The sequence below is a fragment of the Pangasianodon hypophthalmus genome, chromosome 14 (assembly GCF_027358585.1).
Source record: "Pangasianodon hypophthalmus isolate fPanHyp1 chromosome 14, fPanHyp1.pri, whole genome shotgun sequence".
NCBI lineage: Eukaryota > Metazoa > Chordata > Actinopteri > Siluriformes > Pangasiidae > Pangasianodon > Pangasianodon hypophthalmus.
Window position 1 is genome coordinate 2997118 of NC_069723.1, and position 21252 is coordinate 3018369.

General features: G+C 38.4%; 1 protein-coding gene across 1 annotated transcript; it reads left to right on the forward strand.

Moving 5' to 3' along the window:
* The first annotated feature begins 3067 nt into the window (after nt 1-3067).
* On the forward strand, nt 3068-20143 carry mpzl3 (myelin protein zero-like 3). The gene is made up of 6 exons (XM_026943603.3): nt 3068-3247; nt 8531-8703; nt 15636-15846; nt 16936-17122; nt 17703-17772; nt 18363-20143. Exons 1-6 carry the CDS (start codon nt 3178-3180, stop codon nt 18432-18434), a joined length of 783 nt encoding a protein of 260 aa, XP_026799404.3. The 5' UTR covers nt 3068-3177; the 3' UTR covers nt 18435-20143.
* Nucleotides 20144-21252: the final 1109 nt, after the last annotated feature.

Sequence of the window (21252 nt, forward strand, 5' to 3'; positions counted from 1 at the left end):
TATAATCAGAGTGTAGTGTAGTATAATCGGAGTGTAGTGTAATATAATCAGAGTGTAGCGTAGTATAATGATAGTGTAGTGTAGTATAAACATAGTGTAGTGTAATATATTCAGTGTAGTGTAATATAATCAGAGTGTAGTGTAGTATAATGATAGTGTAGCGTAGTATAATGATAGTGTAGTGTAGTATAAACATAGTGTAGTGTAGTATAATCGGAGTGTAGTGTAATATAATCAGAGTGTAGTGTAGTATAATCGGAGTGTAGTGTAATATAATCAGAGTGTAGCGTAGTATAATGATAGTGTAGTGTAGTATAAACATAGTGTAGTGTAATATATTCAGTGTAGTGTAATATAATCAGAGTGTAGTGTAGTATAAACATAGTGTAGTGTAATATAATCAGAGTGTAGTGTAGTATAATGATAGTGTAGTGTAGTATAAACATAGTGTAGTGTAATATATTCAGTGTAGTGTAGTATAATCAGAGTGTAGTGTAGTATAAACATAGTGTAGTGTAGTATAAACATAGTGTAGTGTAATATATTCAGTGTAGTGTAATATAATCAGAGTGTAGAGTAGTATAATGATAGTGTAGTATAATGATAGTGTAGTGTAGTATAATCATAGTGTTAATATTTATACAAGTATAGAAAAGTATTGTTTATATAGTAGTATGTGTGTGTGTGTGCACTGATCAAAGTCTACTCACATCTGTGTTTTGTTACCTACTTAGTTGCTCAATAACAGGATGTGAAGCTACCTGTCTAAGTGTGTCAGTGTATGTGTGTGTGTGTGTGTGTGTGTGTGTGTGTGTGTGTGTGAGATACTGTACTTCAGTAGCAAATACTTATTCAGTGTTATAGGAAATTTGACACCAGCTTAATCTCTAACCCAGAATGCTAACTCAGAATGCTTACTCAGCCCTCTCACATGCACACACACATGCACATATGCACACACACACACACACACACACACACACACACTTTTACTCCCATATACACTTTTTTTTTTATTTTACAATTCTCAACATTTTTTTTCATAGGTGTCATAAGGTGCAATTTATCTAAATAGCATTAAGTCAATTAAAAAATATTCACAGCTAGAGTGTGTTTAGTATTTGTGTATCACTTCCAGCAGCGTTAGTGGGGTTTTTAAATGCTGTGTAACATTTCTAGCACTAGTGATTGTGATTAATCAGAAGGTGTTGAGTAATTTTCTATAACAGCAGCTCTGACAGTCGTGTAGCAGCAAATCACAGGTTTATATTAATGCTCTTGTTCTATAGAAAACTATCGTTTCTATAGTAACAGCTCATTCACAGGGACTTGTATCACAGATGCTCTGCATAAACGAATTAAAAAACATATAATCATTGATATGGTGACATTTTCTGTAAGGAGACATTTATATAATATTTATGGAAGGAGTGTCCAGTGTCAGCATTGTATAAAAGTCAGAGGTAAAGGTAAAACTTTTCCAACTTCTACAGGACAGAGGAGTTTACGCTTTGCGGTTTCTCCGTTACACAACAACCAGTGTCTTTTTGTCGTATTCACTTTATGAGAGAGAAAAACGAGAGGTGTTTTATACTGTTTATAGCTGCTATAATCTAAGCGAGAATAGGAACCAAGTTGTTTTGCGGACGTTCCACAACATTACATGTAACTATAACTGGATAAAAATGACATGATTTTCAATTATGAATTAGAAATTCAAATGGTTGGTAAATTGCTGTGGTATAAGAGCAATAATACACTTTGGGATGTGCTGTTTTTGGAAAATAATCAACTTTGAGGTAACAGTAACTTCATCTCACGATCCCATTGCTAATTATTTTCCTATAAGAGCATGACGCTGAGTGTATTATTCCCTAATTATTACACACTCATACCTTGTTAATCTACCTTGTAGATCTATCTATCTATCTATCTACTGAAACAAGTTGATTCCTTATAACTTGACAGAATGGATGCATATATATAAGATGGATGCATACATATATATATATATGTATAAGATATAGAGACAAGGTTTTAAGAGACCTTTTTTGAAGAAAAGAGAACATTGTGATCCCTCCCTTCTTCTTCCCTCTCCGCCTCTCCCTCTCTTTGCGGTTCTCTCTCTGTAACCGGAATCTGTTGATCGTGCTCTCCGTTGGCATGGCAACGCGGATGACTTTGGGTGATCGTCTGTTCTCACGGGAAAAAGAGAGGATGGAGGGAAGAAAGGAGAGGAAGAGGGGAGATGGAGGAAAACGAACACGACACCACATACCCGAACAAAGATCCCTTTTGAGAGAGGAATAAAAGGAAGCAAAAATCTTCATAGCAAATGCGTACGATTTCAAAGCATAATGGCTCCTCTTGCGTCTGTCCTACAGCCTGCTACGTGATTTCAGCGTGTCGTCGGAATACGTCTGACATGACAAAAAACTGACAAAAAAAAAAAAGAGCAAAAGTTATCAGAAAGTCTAAATAATCTTTTACAGTGTTTATTATCCCACCTGTGACAAATATAGTAGATAAAGGAATCTCATTAACCTGAGTAGCCTGGATTATAATTATTATTACATGCATATCTAATTATTTTTATCTTTTTTTTAAAAATCAGTTTACCTTTTGAACACTAATAGGTGCTTCTCTGATTTCCTTTCCCCTCTCAAAAACATGTGAGTAGGCTGATTGGAGCGTCTAAATTTGCCCTGAGTGAATGAGTGAGAGCGTGTGTGTGTGTGTGTGTGTGTGTGTGTGGTGCCCTGTGATGGACTGGCATCCCATTCCAGGTGTGTTCATGCCCAGTTTTCCAGGGATAGGCTCCAGAACACTGACCAGGATTAAACGGTTACTGTAGATGAATGATTGAATAAAATAAAATAATAATAATAATAATAATAATAATAAATTTAATAATTAAAAAACAAAACAAAAAAAGAATAATAATTTTATTATTTTTAATAAATTATTATTATTATTATTATTATTATTATTATTATCATCACGTGATGTGTCATTGTTCCTTCCTCGTGCCTGGTCTCGTCTGAAACACCTGTTGAACAGGTAAAAAGCTCTGCGCATGCGCAGTACGCAGCATATTTGGGCCAAACATGGACGATCCGAAACTTTGACCCAAAACTCCCTTCAAACCATAACTTTAAACTTAACTTTATTACCAAAATGGATTTAATACGACGGCAGATGACTCCTTCTGGAAGTGGAATGTATTTTGTTTTATTTGTCAGCCTCGGTAAGTGTTTCTTAAAGTATTATTTAAAAAAAAAAAAGAGAGAAAGAGAAAGCGCGAGCTGCTTTTGGTGGCGTTCACAAAATGGCGTTTTTTAGGTGACTGATAAATAAAATCACGAGCCTCAAGTGTTTCATGGCAGAATGTGTGTTTACGCTGTGGATAAACACAAGTTTTATGGTTTATTAAACGGTCATAAAATGACGCGAAGTTTATTTGTTTATTTATTTATTTAGTTTTTTTTTTTTTCTTTTAACGCGGAAGTGACCGAGGCTCGAGTCCAAATGGATCCAGAGTGACTGTGTAGTGTGTAGAGTGTAGCGCGAAGTGGCCATTGTTTAATATTACACCTAGTGCACCTGGACAGGGAGGAGACAGGTATTTGGGATTATAACGCAAAAGACTCGAGGCAGGAAGTGAAAATTAAACTAATTAAACTGGTTTTATACATATCTATATATTTTAAATCTCGTATAATATGTAGTAATAATAGTAGTAAGATAAAAATAATATATTTTATTGCCATTGTAAAGGACCCTTGTATCTTTAATTGCTACTTTTAATGCACTAACATTTCATTTAAAATCAGATTTCTTAAGTTTAATTGAAAGTGAACATATCTGTTGGACATTATTATTATTATTATTATTATTATTATTATTATTATTATTATTATTATTCAATTAATGCCTTTATGCATTGTTGAAAACTGAAAATGCTTTATAATAATAATAATAATAATAATAATAATAATAAAATTCGGATCATTCTGTAAGTGCTTTTTACTTTAAATTTTCTAAAATAATTTATGTAAAATCAGATCGTCTATATTTCATTAGTTGTAATTCCAAGTAACTATTATATGTTACATAATAATAATAATAATAATAGGATGAAATTTAACATCATTATGCATGATGAAAGGTAGGGCAGGTTGATGGAAAGAAAAATTAATATCATGATGATTTAAGACATTTTCTGATTTAATTTCCTGACAAATGTTTTGTTGTTAAGACCATTAAAAGCTTAAAAATTCATTCATTCATTCAGGCAAGATCAAGACTGAGGTAGCAATTTAATAAATAGAATAAAATAATAATAAACCAGACGGTGACTTGGCTGGAGGTTTCTAAATGCCGTGTCTAGTGTATATTTGCAAATACAGGGCTTTCTTCTGGCTCCACCTCCATTTCCTGTGAGAATATCGGCTATTAAAGAGAGAGATCTGTTGCTCACACCTTCACACACCGTCTCCTGTGGATGTCGCAGCGTGGGAAGTTCAGGTCGGGACAGCTGGACAGCGCCGTGTCGCGCGTTTCCCTCCATTATTGTATCTGCTTACAGTTTCTCATTTTCAAACAGGAGAACATGAAATGCCTTTTAACACCTCACTTCCTGTTTACTGGAAGAAGTTTGACCCAGGATTCGTCCACACTAATACAGAAACCGGGTTTAAACAGCAAAATGTTGGTTATTTTGTGCGCACTGGTGTGTTTGCGAGCTTTTTCAAAAAGTTCGACACTAACACTGAACCCCAGCTTATACTGAGCGTGTGCAGATACGTGAACTTGGAAGTTTACGTGAACCGTTTATTGAGGGGTGTGACGATCAGACGACAAGGCAGCGACTGAAATGATCCCGAAATCGATTATTATTGTAAAAAAGAACAAACAACTGGTGTGCAAAAAATAATATATATATATATATATATTTTTTTTCTCATGATTCATGTATTTTAACATTTGCATGTAATTTTTTTTCCTGCACAATTAACTTTGTTTTTTTCCCCTTTTTCTTATTTCATGATTTTTTTTTTTTATTGGCGTATAAATTATTCACATGTATGGCACGTGTGTGTTTTCTTTTCACAGGTGATTATTCACATCTAGTACATATACGTGTATTATTTATTTATCATTATTTTTTTTAACAATACATTCACAAAATCATTCACATGATTTTTTCGCCCCATGCAATTCATTTTTCACATTATTATTTTCACATCTGATTTTCTTACACGATTCACTTTGTTCCCCACATATGCAAAAGTTTGTCGTTGTATTTCCCACACCGGAGATCCATTAATGAAAAAAAAAATAACAAAAAGACCCAAAAATACTGTACTTCAGCACAAAATGACGATAAATAAACAATAAACGCAAGTACAAGAGTAAAAATTGGCAAAAGTGCTGACAAATGATCCCCGATTTCCTCTCATCTTTCATTTCAGATACTTTAAGGTCAAAGACAGAGCCCTATGAAAAAGACACCCACTGAGAAACCTTGAATTTCAGACAAATGCACGAAAGTCCCCAGTGAGAAGTTTAATCAAGCTTTCACACAGGCAGAAAGGCTGCGAAATAAACGACAGAAAGAAAACTCGACGTCCTCGAGATCCTTTTCACCAGGATCTTTCTGTCACCAGAGCAACGGCTGGGTCATTTTCACTCCTGTTCTTCTGTAGTACTGTCATTACTGCAGAATGCCAGTGACGGAACAAGGCATAATATCAGAGATTAAAACAGGGAGAAGAGCGTTATAGGGCTGAGTCACACCGCTTACAGAAGTGACCGAGATGAACCCGCTCTCATCCTGTTTAATTGGTGCAGTTTCGCAAACTCGCAAAAGTCAGATTCATTAGCGGCGCTCCTAACCATACGAAAAGGGATGTAGTGACAGGCTGCTCAACAGCTGTTAATCTTTATAAGGTCCTCATTCACCACGCCATACATCGTGAATTCCGCTGAAATGCTAATTAGCTCATGTAAGCGGTGAACAGTTTTAAAAAATGTGTGGTATTTGCTAAAAAATGTTGCTATTTGACAGGTATACGCTAGTGCTCCTTTGATTTGCTCATCTTTCTAGATAGAGCAGCGTGCAACATTTAGCGTCATAGCGTTTGACATTTAGCGTCATTATTGCACCTAGTGGTCAAAAAATGGAACTGCTACTAGCAAGCGCTAATAGACGTCCACTGGGGTAAGAATCACGCTGCCCCATGCTCGGGGGAGGAGCCGCGGACATGGCAGTTAATGAGCGGCTTGCGAGGGTGTTTTATGCCAAATTGTGCTAGTTTAAAGATTCTCTGCAGCCGCTTAGATCATATTTTATAACAAACAGTCAAATTAAATCTAAATCCTTTCTATTTTTTGTAACTTAGTTGACATGCTGAACTTTACATATCCGTTAGGTGATATTTGTGTAATAATTAACAGCGCGCTGGACGTTTGGAGTTCCTCTCGGCATATTAGTTACACACCAACATGACGCGCGCACACACACACCCACACACACACGTGTTCAAATCCATATTACACATAAGTACACACAGGAGACGCTTCAGCAAACACTTCACATTCAAACGTGTGGAAAAGTCAATAACAACACGTGATGGATCCATGAGTAGAGAAAGATGATACACAGACAAACAGAAAGACTGAAAATGGATACACAGTACTTAGTTACAGAGACCACTGATAAACCGAACACTGATAAAAAAAAAAAGACAGATAAATTGTGTAAATAGATTTATCATGGAGAGATAGATATAGACAGACAAAATCTAGAAGGGATCTTCTGTTGTTCCTCTGGAAGAACCCTCAAAGATTCTATGTATAGTCCTGCAACAGAGTGTTTCCCTATCAGACGGGGTTCCACTGAAACCTTTTTAGGAACCTGAGAACCCTTCATTATACAGAGGATACTGAGGAGTCTAGAGACAGATCCATAGACCAGCTGACAGGCAGACAGACAGATCCATAGACCAGCTGACAGGCAGGCAGACAGACAGATCCATAGACCAGCTGACAGGCAGACAGACAGATCCATAGACCAGCTGACAGGCAGACAGACAGATCCATAGACCAGCTGACAGACAGACAGACAGACAGATCCATAGACCAGCTGACAGACAGACAGACAGACAGACAGATCCATAGACCAGCTGACAGGCAGACAGATCCATAGACCAGCTGACAGACAGACAGATCCATAGACCAGCTGACAGACAGACAGATCCATAGACCAGCTGACAGGCAGACAGATCCATAGACCAACTGACAGGCAGACAGATCCATAGACCAACTGACAGGCAGACAGATCCATAGACCAACTGACAGGCAGACAGACCAATAGACCAGCAGACAGACAGACAGACCAACCCATAGACCAACTGACAGGCAGACAGACAGATGAAATATGAAAATAGATGGAGCAAAAGATATACAAACATACAGGCAGGTACACAGACCCACAGACAGACAAACAGAGAGATGAACAGACCCATAGACCGTCACACACGCACACAGACAGACAGACCCATAGACCATTGGACAAACCACAGACGGGTAGATATATAAAGATAAATAAAGATAGGTGGACCAAAAGATAGACCCACAGACACGCCCATAGACAGACAAATACACCTATAGAGTGACAGACAGACAGGCAGGTAAACCCGTGGACTTATAGGAAGACCCATAGACCTGAGACCAGACCAACCCATGGAATTTGCACTTCCACGCTTTCATGTAAATAATCATTTTTAATTTTATTTTTGTAATGTACAAGCAGATGACATTAAACCCAGTTTAAGATACTACATGATTAAAAAAAAAAATAAATCAGGTAACACAGGTAACACATGATTTCTGCACCAGAAATCTTGTGGGAATAATCAGTGGAAGCAGCCTGGGAATTTTTCCCAGTATTCCCTCTAGTGTCCATATGGCAGGGAATAAATCCCTGAATGTTACGGAACATGTGTCTAATTGTGTTCATTAGCGTGGTCACGGTATAACATGCTGTTGGGGAATAGGTACAGCGTTACCCTACTGCTGTCCCGGTATAGATGATGTCATACAGGAATGGTATTTATGGGAGCAAGGAGTAGATTTTTAATCACTTTTTTAATCGATGGGAATCAGGGAGAAGATGGCGTTGCAAAAACGTAAAATCCAATACACACAGGTTTTCATTAGTGAATCTGATAGCATAACTCCTCAGTCCTGCTGTTAGCAGTAAATATTTTTCTTAAAATAAACATTTTTATCATGTTTTAGTAATAATTCTGAAAAGATCAATGATTAAGGCAACAGCTAACAGTTTCACTGGAAAAAATGAGACTAAAAAGGACATTCCTTTATATGGAAAACGACGCTTTCAGGCCCTTATCTGATCGTGACCGCGCCTCTTGTTACAACTTAAGGACGTGATTGAACAGTGATTTTTTTTCAATACCATGGCTGTGAATATAAACTTGTGTATTTTCCTTCTTGCTCTGTTCAGTTTTGTGGTCAGGCCCGGCGTCTTGCATAAAGGTGACCGCTCCGGAGGAGATCAATGCAGTAAAGGGCGAGACGGTAACCCTGTCCTGCCAGTTCACCTCGACTCATCGCCCGACTAGCCGAATATCCATCGACTGGTCCTTCAGACCTCAGAGTGGAGGCCCTTCCCAAGTCGTGAGTTCCTTAATGATTACATGAGATATAAACATCGTTAACTAGCATTACTAGCTAATCAACTCCTGAATTATTGGCACACTTCATGAAAAATGAGTAAAAATGCTCTGGAGTGATATTTTGAGGTTATTATATGGGGTTAGTTTAACACAAAACAAAGTTATGCTTTTTAAGCATACTTATTCTTACATAGTGATTTTTTTTAACAGTTATATATTTTTTTCAAAATAATTGACACCCCCACAGTTAATATTTGGTTGCAAGAATAAGAGGCTAATATCTCCAATTTCAGGGCGATTTTTCAAATGTTTAAAATGATTTAGTATTATGGCCATTATTGTACTTAACAATATTTACAGCTGTTTTTTTTATTTATTTATTTATTTATTTTTTTTGAAAATTGATGACAATTTGTATTTATTTTAAATGTTCTTTAGGAGTGCTACTAATTTTACTACATAAGAAAAAAATGCTATTATTCACTATTATTTGAAAAGAATGTTTTTTGCTAGAGGAAAGGTAAGTAATTCTTTGAATTTGCGTGATTAATGTTTATGTATATTTATAAATGTATACACAGAAGCCTGGGCTTAAACAGCGAATGAAGAACTTTTGTCCAAAACGTCCTGTTTTTCTAGAAACTTTGTGCACTTCGCTTAACTTTTACTACATCCACAATAATTGTTAAAGTACACTCCCTGGAATCTTCACTTCAGCTCACTGTCTTAAAAAAAATCTATATATTTTAAAAGGTAGTACTAAAAAAATGTAAAATAGACATTAAAATAATTAGCGATGATTGTTATGTTCAATCCATTTAATAGAGAAATACATCAACTAGTCAGCTTGGCTAACTCACTAACTAGCTAGTCAGGATTTGTGAACTAGCCGTGACTTAGCACGTTGACGAAATGCAGCGAAAACTTTCCTATCGGTTTAATAAAGTCTTACCAGAGGAAATGTTGGACAAAAAAAAACCCCTGAAACATGAAATTAGTCACAGGATGAAATTCTGATCTCTCATTTGGTCTATTCTTACTTACGTACTACTAACTGACGACATTACAGGGATTAATTGGATTTATTTCTTCGGAATTTATTTCTTCATCAGAAATATCCAGAAGGAAAGTAAAGGCAAGGACGTTTGTTGAGTCCAGAGGATTTGCTGTGAGCTTGCTGATGTGAGATGCAAAAATAGATAGTGCTGTGAATGTGTGTGTGTGTGTGTGTGTGTGTGTGTGTGTGTGTGTGTGTGTGTGTGTGTGTGTGCGCGTGTGTGTGCGCGTGTACGCGCGCACAGTCTCTGCCAAAAGCCTGCTGGGAAAAAGATAGAACACGCATCACTTACCTCACACGAATGATTCACCAAATCTATTTGACACCGTATGAACCCGTATGAGGATTCGTTTCACTTAAAATGGCTCAGTTCTTCTCCATGATGTAAGTCTGTGCTAAAGTAGCCATCTTTAGCCAGGCGTGTGTGTGTGTGTGTGTGTGTTTTTAATATTTTAAATAAATTCAATATGATTAAATACAAATATGACCTGGTATTCACTACTTCAGAGTTGTCAGAACTACACAAACACTGAAAATAATGGAAAATTAACAACGCAAAATTTTATAACATTTTTACAGTCCAAAATGTTAAAATCTAATCCATTTGTAATTGTTTTTAAAATACTGGGAAAAATGTATCATGACAAAATTGATCACAGTCGATATTGTGTGATCATTTTGTTTCATACAAACTCCGCCCCACTCGCACGTAACTTCTGAATAGTGTGTAGTTAAGCGCGAGGTCTGACCACCGATGTGCACCATTTCAGTATCAGATCCTCACTATGTGCTTGCAGCTCTCAGTACGGCTCCTAGAGAGTACATTAAATTTCTCAAAAATGTTCACGGGAAATTCTTCCTAAAAGGTGAATTGAGATACACTCGCTCCTCACCCTGGTGCTGGAGTCGCTTCAGTCGGAGCCCGAGTCGCATTAATCTGCCTTAAATATGCTGAGACTTTAAATATTCATCCGATTTTATTGACTGAGAGGGTAAAGGCTGTGAGGTGTGAGTGACAGAACTCAATGGCACAGCATTTAAAGCAGTGTGTGTGTGTGTGTGTGTGTGTGTGTGTGTGTGAGTGAGAGAGAGAGAGAGAGAGAGACATCTGGAAATTAATAGCTAGAGAATGTGAATTTCATGAAATATTAAGCATAAGCAGAGGCTCAGGGTGGAGTGTGTGTGTGTGTGTGTGTGTGTGTGTGTGTGTGTGTGTGTGTGTGTGTGTGTGTAGCTAATGTATGCGAGAACACGTGTAGAATTGAAAGGAATTTTAAAACGAGAATCGTGTCAATGTGTGCGTGTGAGTGAGTTTAGCCAACACTCATGATGATGTCATCTTCACCCCCTTCCAAATATTTAACATAACACTAGGGGTGTGTGTGTGTGTGTGTGTGTGTGTGTGTGTGTGTGTGTGTGTGTGTGTGTGTGTGTGTGTGTGTGTGAGAGAGAGACAGAGAGAGAAAAGTGAATTAAGGGCACTCACTCAAACAGCCACTCTACCTAATTAGCTCTCAGAGGAACGATGATGATGTCATTGCCATATTAAAAGGAAAAAATTCTCTCTTTCTCTCTCTCTCTCTGAATCTGTTTCTCTCTCTCTCTCTCTGTCTGTTTCTTTGTGTCTCTCTCCTGTGTATCTCTGTCTCTCAGTTTCAGTGTTCATGTGCTTTATTTGCATGACAAGTAATTGTACATTCGTATTGCCAAAGCAAGTTCAAAGGAAGGGTATTGCAAAAAACAGGAGAAATAAAATAAAAAAATAAAATAAAATAAAAAAATAATATAAAATACTAATAGATTAAAATAAAAAAAAAATTAAAAATTAAAATTACAAAATAAAAAAATTAAAATGCAAATGATGTACATAAATTAAGTCACTTCACTGTGTGATAGATCGTCAGATGTTTGGTGTGTGTTTTATTTTAGGGTAGAATTGAATTTTTCTCAGATGTCTGTGTATTTTGCGCGTTCCGCCTCGGTTGTGTTTTGGTTGCGATGTAGGCACAGCCTTTCCTCCTGTGAGCCTTGTCTTCCTGTGTCTGCCTGTTTCTATCGCGAGGTCGTGTCCACTGAGTCTGTAGCTTGTCAAGGTGGTTCTCAGTTTTTTTTATGTCACTGTGTACAGATAGTCTGCTACGGTCTACTGTCTTTTCAGGGCCAGATAGCATTGTTGTGTCTGGGTTTCCCAACAGGTGATGCAGTTTTGTTTCAGTTGTACTGTAAGTTGGTCTAATCTGATTTGTTTGACATTGTTTGTTCTGGTCTAAAGCGTCAACATGTAGGTGTCAGTAGGTGTCAGTAGGCAACAGTAGGGATTAGTAGGTGTCAGTGGGGGTTAGTAGGTGTCAGTAGGAGTTAGTAGGTGTCAGTAGGGGTTAGTAGGCAACAGTAGGGGTTAGTAGGTGTCAGTGGGGGTTAGTAGGTGTCAGTAGGAGTTAGTAGGTGTCAGTAGGGGTTAGTAGGCAACAGTAGGGGTTAGTAGGCGTCAGTAGGGATTAGTAGGTGTCAGTGGGGGTTAGTAGGTGTCAGTAGGGGTTAGTAGGTGTCAGTAGGGGTTAGTAGGTGTCAGTAGGGATTAGTAGGCAACAGTAGGGGTTAGTAGGCGTCAGTAGGGGTTAGTAGGCGTCAGTAGGGATTAGTAGGCGTCAGTAGGGGTTAGTAGGCGTCAGTAGGGATTAGTAGGGGTTAGTAGGCGTCAGTAGGGGTTAGTAGGCGTCAGTAGGGGTTAGTAGGCGTCAGTAGGGGTTAGTAGGCGTCAGTAGGGATTAGTAGGGGTTAGTAGGCGTCAGTAGGGATTAGTAGGCGTCAGTAGGGTTTAGTAGGGGTTAGTAGGTGTCAGTAGGCAACAGTAGGGGTCAGTAGGGGTTAGTAGGGGTCAGTAGGCAACAGTAGGGATTAGTAGGGGTTAGTAGGGTCAGTGGGTGTCAGTAGGGGTCAGTAGGGATTAGTAGGGGTCAGTAGGTGTTGGTGACCCTGCAGGGCTGAAGCTGCGGAGCAGCTGAGAGAGCGGACTGTTTTCCTCCATCGGCTCTTGGTATTGCAGGACTTTGTAATGATGTGATTGGGGGTCACTGAGTTTTAGGCGTTTCCAGAATTTGATTGCTGATTTGTGTATTTTTATAATTAGTGGATATTTGTCTAATTCTGCCCTGCATGCATTATTTGTTGTGTGCCTATGTACTTGTAGGATATTTTTTACAGACTGCCGCATGCTGGGTTTCGACTGGCTGTTCTTCCCATTTGTCAAATTCTTGATTTGTTAGTGGTTTCTAGTATTTTCAGCCAACTTCTAACAGGAATCTCTGAGGGACATTGTTGTTTGATGCCTTGTGGCCTGTCTCTCTCTCTCTCTCTCTCTCTGTGTTTTTCTGTCTTTGTCTCTCTTTCTCTGTCTTTCTTTTTGCCTCCCTCTGTCTGTCTTTCTGTCTCTCTCATTCTCTCATTCTGTCTTTCTCTGTCTGTGGCTCTTTTTTTCTGTCAGTCTGTCTGTCTCTCTTTGTGGTTCTCTGTCTGTCTCACTCTCTCTGTCTTTCTCTCTGTGTTTTTCTTTGTCTATTTCTCTCTCTCTCTCCCTCTCTCTCTCTCCAACCTCTCTCTCTCCGTCCCTCCATCTCTGTCTCTCTCTCCCTCATTCTCCCTCTCTCTCTCTCATATGTATAACCCTGATGTCATGTTTGTAGAAATAGATCAGTCTACTTCATTAGTCTATTTATTAAATCGTCTGTGTTTTGGTTCTGTCACAGTTTTTAACAGATTATTATGTAAATGAGACATGAGACACTGCTCTGACAAACACAGCTTTAATTAACTAATGCATGTTAACACCGTGAGAGATTTTCTCATTATCAAAAAAAAAAAAAAAGAGCGATTCAATTCCATAACTGTAAATAATTGAATTGGATTCTCTTACTCCACTTCCAATAACCTCTGGGGCTTACCAGATTTCTCGTCGTCATTGTGATGACATCATGAGCGTCACCTCATCGCCTCTTTCGGGAGGAAGTGGTGAGCTCAGTGCCAACGCTTACTGTTACTGTTACCTATAAAAGCACATCCCAAGATATTTTCTTCCTCTTACACCACAGCAATTTGCTAATGATTACAGTCTTTCATTTATTAAAGAACGGTACGTCATGCTTTTTATCCATTTATAGTTACGTTTAATGTTGTGGAACGTCAGTGAAACAAGTTAGGTCCTGTTCTCACTTATGTTATAGCAGCTGTAAACTGTCGTTCTCTCCTCAGCCTCTCTTTCTCTTTCTCTCTATTGAATTAAACAAGACAAAAAAACATCAGAAACTGAAAAGCGTGAACTCCTATGTCCTTACCACTGACTTTTACAAAGTACTGACACTGGAGATTCCTTTTATGCAAATTTCCCAAAAACCCATCACACAAAAGAGAGTGAACCCGTACGTTTATACGTGTTACGCCAACTCCACCTCAGACACACGCAAACACTATTGTATAGCGCCCACTGCTGCTCAGGACAGGAAGTGCGAGCTGTGGTATGGATGGAGACAGCAGTAAGGATGCCCGACTCAGACACACACTCGCTCTCTGATCATCAGATAAGCATGTACACGGCCATAAAGCTCTCCATTTCCTGCTCTCGGCTCGTCCATTCACGCTCTCTCTTATTAAATGTCATCGAACAATTACTGGACGCTTCACTTGTCTCCCTCCATTTCTTTATCTAGTGGTCTGTCTGTCTCTCTGCCTCATTTTCATTCCCCACTCAAGCTATGAGATAATTGAGGGAAAGGAAAAAAAACAAAACAAAAAAAACTTATGTGCTGGCATGGGAAAACCCTTCATATGGTGAAATATTTTCTACTATATGTAATTTTGAAAACTGTAGACTTTGCTGAACTGAAATTTGTTTCTCTTTTTCAACCACAAGTAAAGTTCTTTCCTTCTCCTTCTGCCGAGCTACACTCCTGAGCTGCCGGTGATCCAGACCTCCCCCCCTTCACTCTGGACCTGTCCAACGGCAATGCTTCATACTGCCACGAAAACGCTTCAGCTGTTTTCCGTGGACTACACCAACACACATTGTGCTCACACACACGCACACTACAGTGTAAACCCATGTGAGGATGGGTTCTCTGTTGAGCCTGGTTCCTCTCAAGGTTTCTTCCTATCACCATCTCAGGGAGTTTTTCCTTGCCACCGTCGCCCTGCTTGCTCATCAGAGACGGCACACACACACACTTCACTTTACTTTTGTTTGTGTAAAGCTGCTTTGAGACAATGACCTTTGTAAAAAGCGCTATACAAATAAAAATGAATTGAATTGAATTCTAGCATGTTAAAGTTAAAATGTAGAAAATCATGTCTTAAAGATTTAATTCTATTCTCACTGAAAGATGACGTGCTTCCTCTACATTTACAATCTAATCTACTGTAAAAAAAAAAAAAAAAACAACAACAAAAAACATCACTGCTGAAGTGTAAAGAATTACAAGATCACAATAGGAAGCTCTCACTTTGTCTCAGCACCCGAGGGAAAAAGTCACTCTTGGTGTTTAAGCCTCATCGTCATCGCTTAACTCCACCGATCTCTGTTCATGCTGACATCAGCGTGGAAATAAACGCTGATTCTTTCCCGCACTTCTGTTCTGCTGGATAAACTTCTTGTCATTAATGCTCTTCTCTGTTTTGATGATGATGATGTGACAGTGCAGGAGCACGCCAGACATTTTGAGACTCGCTATCTGATTACAAACTGAATGCATTAGGCTTGCTTGTTTTTATATATATATATATATATAAAAAACAACAACAATATATATATATATATAGATAGATATAGATAGATAGATAGATATGTCCCCTTAACACTGTCTCTTTTTTTCACTTTTTCCTCCCAGTTCTTCCACTTCTTCTCGGTGGCGTACCCTCCGGAGGCAGGGCACTTCAAAGGGCGCGTGCAGTGGCATGGTGACCCGGGGCGAGGCGACGCGTCGATCCGACTCCTGAACGCATCACTGCACGATAACGGCACTTACAGCTGCGCCGTTCGCAACCCGCCCGACTTCCAGGGTCCTCCCTCAAACACCATCCTCACCGTCAGCCTCAAGAGTGAGAAACGTTGGCGAGACATTTTATAACTATTCTGTTAAACAAGCACGCTTCAGAAGTCACGTTTCAAAAGTTTAGTTTTGGTCTATTTGGACTGCAGATTTGCAATTTTACTGGAATATACACAGCCGGTCAAAAGTTTAGAATTGCATGACTATTTCTTCACTTAAAACATTCATACGGTAAGTTAAACTAAAATATATAACTACTATAAGACAGATGCCAAAATTAGTATTTTTTTAAAATTCCAACAGATGATTTTAAGGCTATCTGGAAGCAGTGTTGACTTCATTGATAAAAAATCTTCGTCAGTGACTTTTCTCCGTGACTAAAACACGGAGACAATAACTAAATAAAAATCCAACCTTCTAATCAAAACATGACAAAATTGAATAACATTCCCCTCGACCAGTAAAGGAAAATATCAGAACTTTTGTGAACGTAACATACAAACGTAAAACATTTTCCCCTCATCATTGCGCACTCACGTTGCGAAGTACGTTGCGTATATTTTTTCCTGTACAAAAAATGTAGAATCTGTCTTGTCTTGCTAATATAATACTAGCTAGCTAGACCTAGCATACCTGAGAACACTCACTAAGGTCACTGCAGGTAATTTATTTTTACTAAGTGTATGCAGTGTAATAAGATTTTTAAAAGTGTGTTGAGATGTTAGAGACTCGTAACCGTATGATTGTTCTAGCCACGCCAGAATGTTCATTAAGCTAACGCACAACACAAAAAGGACAAGGAGAAAAGTTTGTGAGTCTGTAATGGAAATGTGCAATTGTAAAATGATCTGGTGCCCCACTTAAGAAAGAATTAATACGTGACGCATTGGGGAAATTCGTAAGAAAAATTTTTCATTTCCTAAAAATGTTTTGTTTCAGTGACCAAAATTGCTGTAGTTTGTCACCAGCTAAATAAAGACTAACAAAACTAACAATAACCAAATGACTAAATGACAAATGACTATTGTCTATTGTGTGTTTGTGTCAAAAGTGAAAACTAAATCCAAATCAGCTGCTAAAATTAACACTATTCGAATGTTTGAGTTCCAAATATTGTCGTCTTCTCTTTCTTTCTCAGAAACAAGTGTCCACTTTTCGGACATTGCCGTGCTGCTGTTCTTCATCCTCCTGCCGTCATCGCTGATAGCGATGGTGTTGTTAGCGAGAATGGTCTGCCCGTGTTGCTCTCCACGGGTCAAGAGCTCGTATCTCGGCCATCACTCGCCCATAGAAGTCACTGATGGGGAAGAAATGCTCACATACAGGTCTCAGATCAGAATCTATCCCTTTATATTCTGGCCCAGTCATTATGCAACAGCACGTAGAATGCGATAATGACTCAAATTAAAGCCATTAATAAATATTAAATTATCCAAAATTCAAATCTAATCTGATTTCGGTTTATTTTTATACACAGTATTTCTACTATAATAGGAACACCTGTACACCTGCTCACTGGTGCATGTGTCCAATCAGCCATTCATGTGGCACAATGTATGATAAAATCATGCAAGAGCGCCAGTTAATGTTCACATCAAACATCAGAATGTCGGGGAAAAAACACGATCTCCGTGACATGGTTGTTGGGCTTGTTGGATATTTTGGAAACCGCTAATCTCCTGGGATTTTTAGGGAATGGCCTGACTGGTTCAAGCTGGCAGGAAGGTTACGGTAACTCAAATAACCGCTCTGTGCATCCGTGCTGAGCAGAAAAGTATCCCAGTACGCACAACACAATGATTAGCATGATGAATGAGCAGGTGTACAGGTGTTCCTAATAAAGTGAGTGTATATTTTTCTATATATACACTGTATAACGTGTAACGTGTGTGTGATTCTCTGCAGTAAGGAGTGCGGTTACCATCACCCCTCACCAAAGCAGAAGCCTGCCATGTGCTGCGAAATGTATTTGGAGGTTGGTATCTCATATTTATGAGCGAATGCACAGATATGAATTAATCATCCAAAATTTAGGAAAATATCCACTAAAGCTAGATGTAAGCTAGCTAGCATTGCTGTCATTTGAACATGTTAGCCAAATATAAATCGTTATCTCCGTTAAATATGGTATGCGCTGTAGCTAGCCGAGGCTGTCATTAGCAAATCAACATGATTAGCAAAGTAGCTAGCTAGCTAGGTGTGTACTATAATTAATATTGAAGCTTTTCTGCAGTAGCTAAACATTAGTCCTCCTTCAGATGACCCTAGGTTCAAGCAGGCAACTCGCTTTTATGAACTGTAGCTTGTCACTTGTGGGTGTGGCGTGTCCACCATTTTTTTTTCATTTCAATGAGAAATGGTAGTAGCTACATATAGCTACATATAGCTACATATAGCTTCTGAGGCTAACCAGTTAAACACAAGTTCCAGACGCTCTCGTCATGCTTGTAGATCCTCCTGATGGAGTTGTGTGTGTACAGAGTGCTGCTAAACTCACATTTTTTGTGGTACAAAACCAGCGAAGGTCTCGTTGTATCTTTTAACCTCTTTCTGTTTCCGCTTCAGGACTCTGATGAAGAATGCCGCAGATATATCGAGAAGCATCCGCTGCAAATAGAGGCCGAGTCGCATTGTTAGATCTTCCTGTAACACGACGCTGTGGTGGAAAAACTGGCAAAACATGTCAGCACAGACATCTTCATTATCATTTACTACAAAAACACAAATGCTTTACAGCTGAGCTGATGTGATCTGATCTGATCTAAACTCAGCGTTACCAGATTTCCTTCAGCTTTTGGTCCATTGGACTCTTGCTAGCTTGTTGCTTTAGCTCTAAGTTTCTTCCTATTAGCTTTAACAGCCTCAATTCAGAATGTTCTAGAAAGCTAGTCACTATCACTCCAACTACACACCAGCGCCAGCCATTAACACACAATAACGCTAGCCATGAAGTTAGCACAAACAATCTTGTGTTGCTAGTTCACCGATAGCATTTAACCTGTTCCTAGTGTGAGATGGAATTCGCATTCATTTTAAAACGAGACCAAGCACAAATGCTAATGTGGCTAATGAGGCAATTCTCACCATGGTTAGCCATGTTAGCATCTCTGAGTGAAGTATTTCTTGTCATATTTCTAATTAGGAGAAATATCACTAGCACTGTTGCTAATTTACCATCTTGTTGTGCTAAAAAGCAGTATACTTCCTCTTCGTTGTTAGCATAAAATATTTATTGTCTGAAAAACTGACTTCATGAGCTTGTAGATCTCAGACTTTCTAAAGATCTGCTGAATAAAGACTAGATTTTAAAACTAAACCTAAGAGGAACTAAGCCATGCTAATGCAGGCTGCGTGGTACTGTTTATGATTAGCAATAGTAGCGTAAAGTATTATTTAACGGTATTATTGGTTACACTAGTGGTAGTGAATGGAAGCTGCAGACTAGTGGCCTTCTGTCCAGGTTTATAGAAGATGAATAGGTTTTGAACTAAACTCTAGAGTATGTTGGGCTTCCTTTAGGTAAAGAATACCAGGAAAATAATAAAATAGTGCTTGCTAATGTGTGGTATTTTGTATAACGCTAAATTAGCCCTGCTGATTTAGCAGTTTTATCATTTTTTGGGACCTTTGGAATTTTCTAGAATAAAGTTAAGCATAAACGAATTTTTCCTTACCTTAGTTTTGGACTGGAGCTATGGCACTACGACACTAATGTAGCTATCGAGTGCTGAAGTCTGTACAAATAAATAATTACAAATAAGTATCTCTATGCACACGCCTTAAAAGATACCTTAAAAGGAACAATAAAAAAAAATTCTAAACTAGCAGTGACAGTTCATATTTAGAAGCTGAAGTGGATCTCAGCTACAATGTTTCATCATTTTGTTGGTGTGATTTATTTTTGTGTGTTAAGTTATTTTACATTATTGCTCATGTAAATAATTTAAAAAGAACTTCAACCTGCTGCTTTGTATTCTTTCTCCAGTTTTGCATTTTCTAACAGGAAACGGATCCAGCCCTCTGCACGTACTCTGGCATCATTTTGCTAAATGACAGTTGAATGGGTTTAAATATTTTGTTAAATGATCATCTCTACACGTGTATATATATATTTCTGCAAGCACCTTGTTATGAAATGCACAATTACACATGCTCTTGTAAGAATGTAAAACAACAGGCCAGGTTTATTGTGTATTTATTTGAGGATGTAAAATTGTGTGATATTGTGAGTACATTGTTTGATAATAAAAAAGTGGCAATTAAATTAATAAATAAAATATGTACATAGTTCTGAGCTCTCGTTTTACATCGAGTATGAAAGCTAATAATTAAAACATAAAACAGCATTCACTGATAGTGTTTTCTTTTAAAGGGAAAGAGTTATTTTAATAACATCACTGCACATTTAGTTGTGTTAATTGTTCCACTGTTGAAATCTAAAATCTGATTGGTCAGATGTGTTTGATGTTAACTTGCAGCTACAGAAAATTAATGTGTTTGTTCTAATACGTTATCGGGGGATTGTACGGTTGACGCGCCGCTAATAATATTCATTCATTCATTTAACATTTATGGAAGGAGTCTCCAGTGTCGGCGCTTTGTACCAGTCCAAGATAAAGCTGTAACTTTCCGTTTTTTTTCCGACATTTTCAGGTTTATGCTTTGTGGTTTATTCTTTGCGGCTGTGTTTTTGTTTATAGCTGCTGTAGCGTAAGTGATAATGAGTGAACAACTAACTTGCTTTGCGGATGTTGTGGCCTGTCCAGCATTTTTTTTCATTCTGATGAAAAACAGTAGTAGCTATATATAGCTTCTGGAGCTAAATAGTTAAACACAAATGGAATAACACCCTAATGAGTGTGAAACTTGATCGTTTGAGTTACATGCTTGGCTTCACACTAGGTTTGTTGGCAGATTAGCAGTAAAGGCTAGCTCACCAACGTTCCCTCCCCAGAGGCACCAGTGATCTCTGCTACTTCCTTCTAAGCTTGATTTTTCTTCATAATGTCTCTGTACACATTTAACGAGAGATTAGTGACAGGACACCATGAAGCCGCAGTTATAATTTTTATACTATATCTGCATTAGGCGACTGAGTTCTTTCCCTGTGGTCGAATCCATCTCTAGTGTAAAGTGCCTTTTTTTTCCCTCCTCAGGGGAAAGCAGGTAGTGCCTCCTCTCCAGACGCTGTGGGGTTTTTTTTTTTCCCTCCCCTAATGGCCCTCTTACTATGATAAAGAGCAAAATGGTAGCAGATGGAAGTGAACCGCAGGTACCGCAGGAGGAAGTCGGCTTTAAATTGTAAGGCATGTGTACATGCAGGCGTTTACTTTATGCAGTCTGTCTTTATGTGTCTGAATAAAGGGTTTAAATGCATCTGGGAGGACACTGACATGTTGTTTGCTCTATCGCTGAAGTGACATCCCGCTCTAAACAAGCTGAAGAGGACGTGTTC

Coding starts and splice junctions, on each gene's coding strand:
- mpzl3 (XM_026943603.3), top strand. CDS start 3,178: ATGGATTTAATACGACGGCAGATGACTCCTTCTGGAAGTGGAATGTAT. Junction 3,248..8,530: donor TGTTTTATTTGTCAGCCTCG/GTAAGTGTTTCT, acceptor TGCTCTGTTCAG/TTTTGTGGTCAGGCCCGGCG. Junction 17,123..17,702: donor GAAGAAATGCTCACATACAG/GTCTCAGATCAG, acceptor GATTCTCTGCAG/TAAGGAGTGCGGTTACCATC.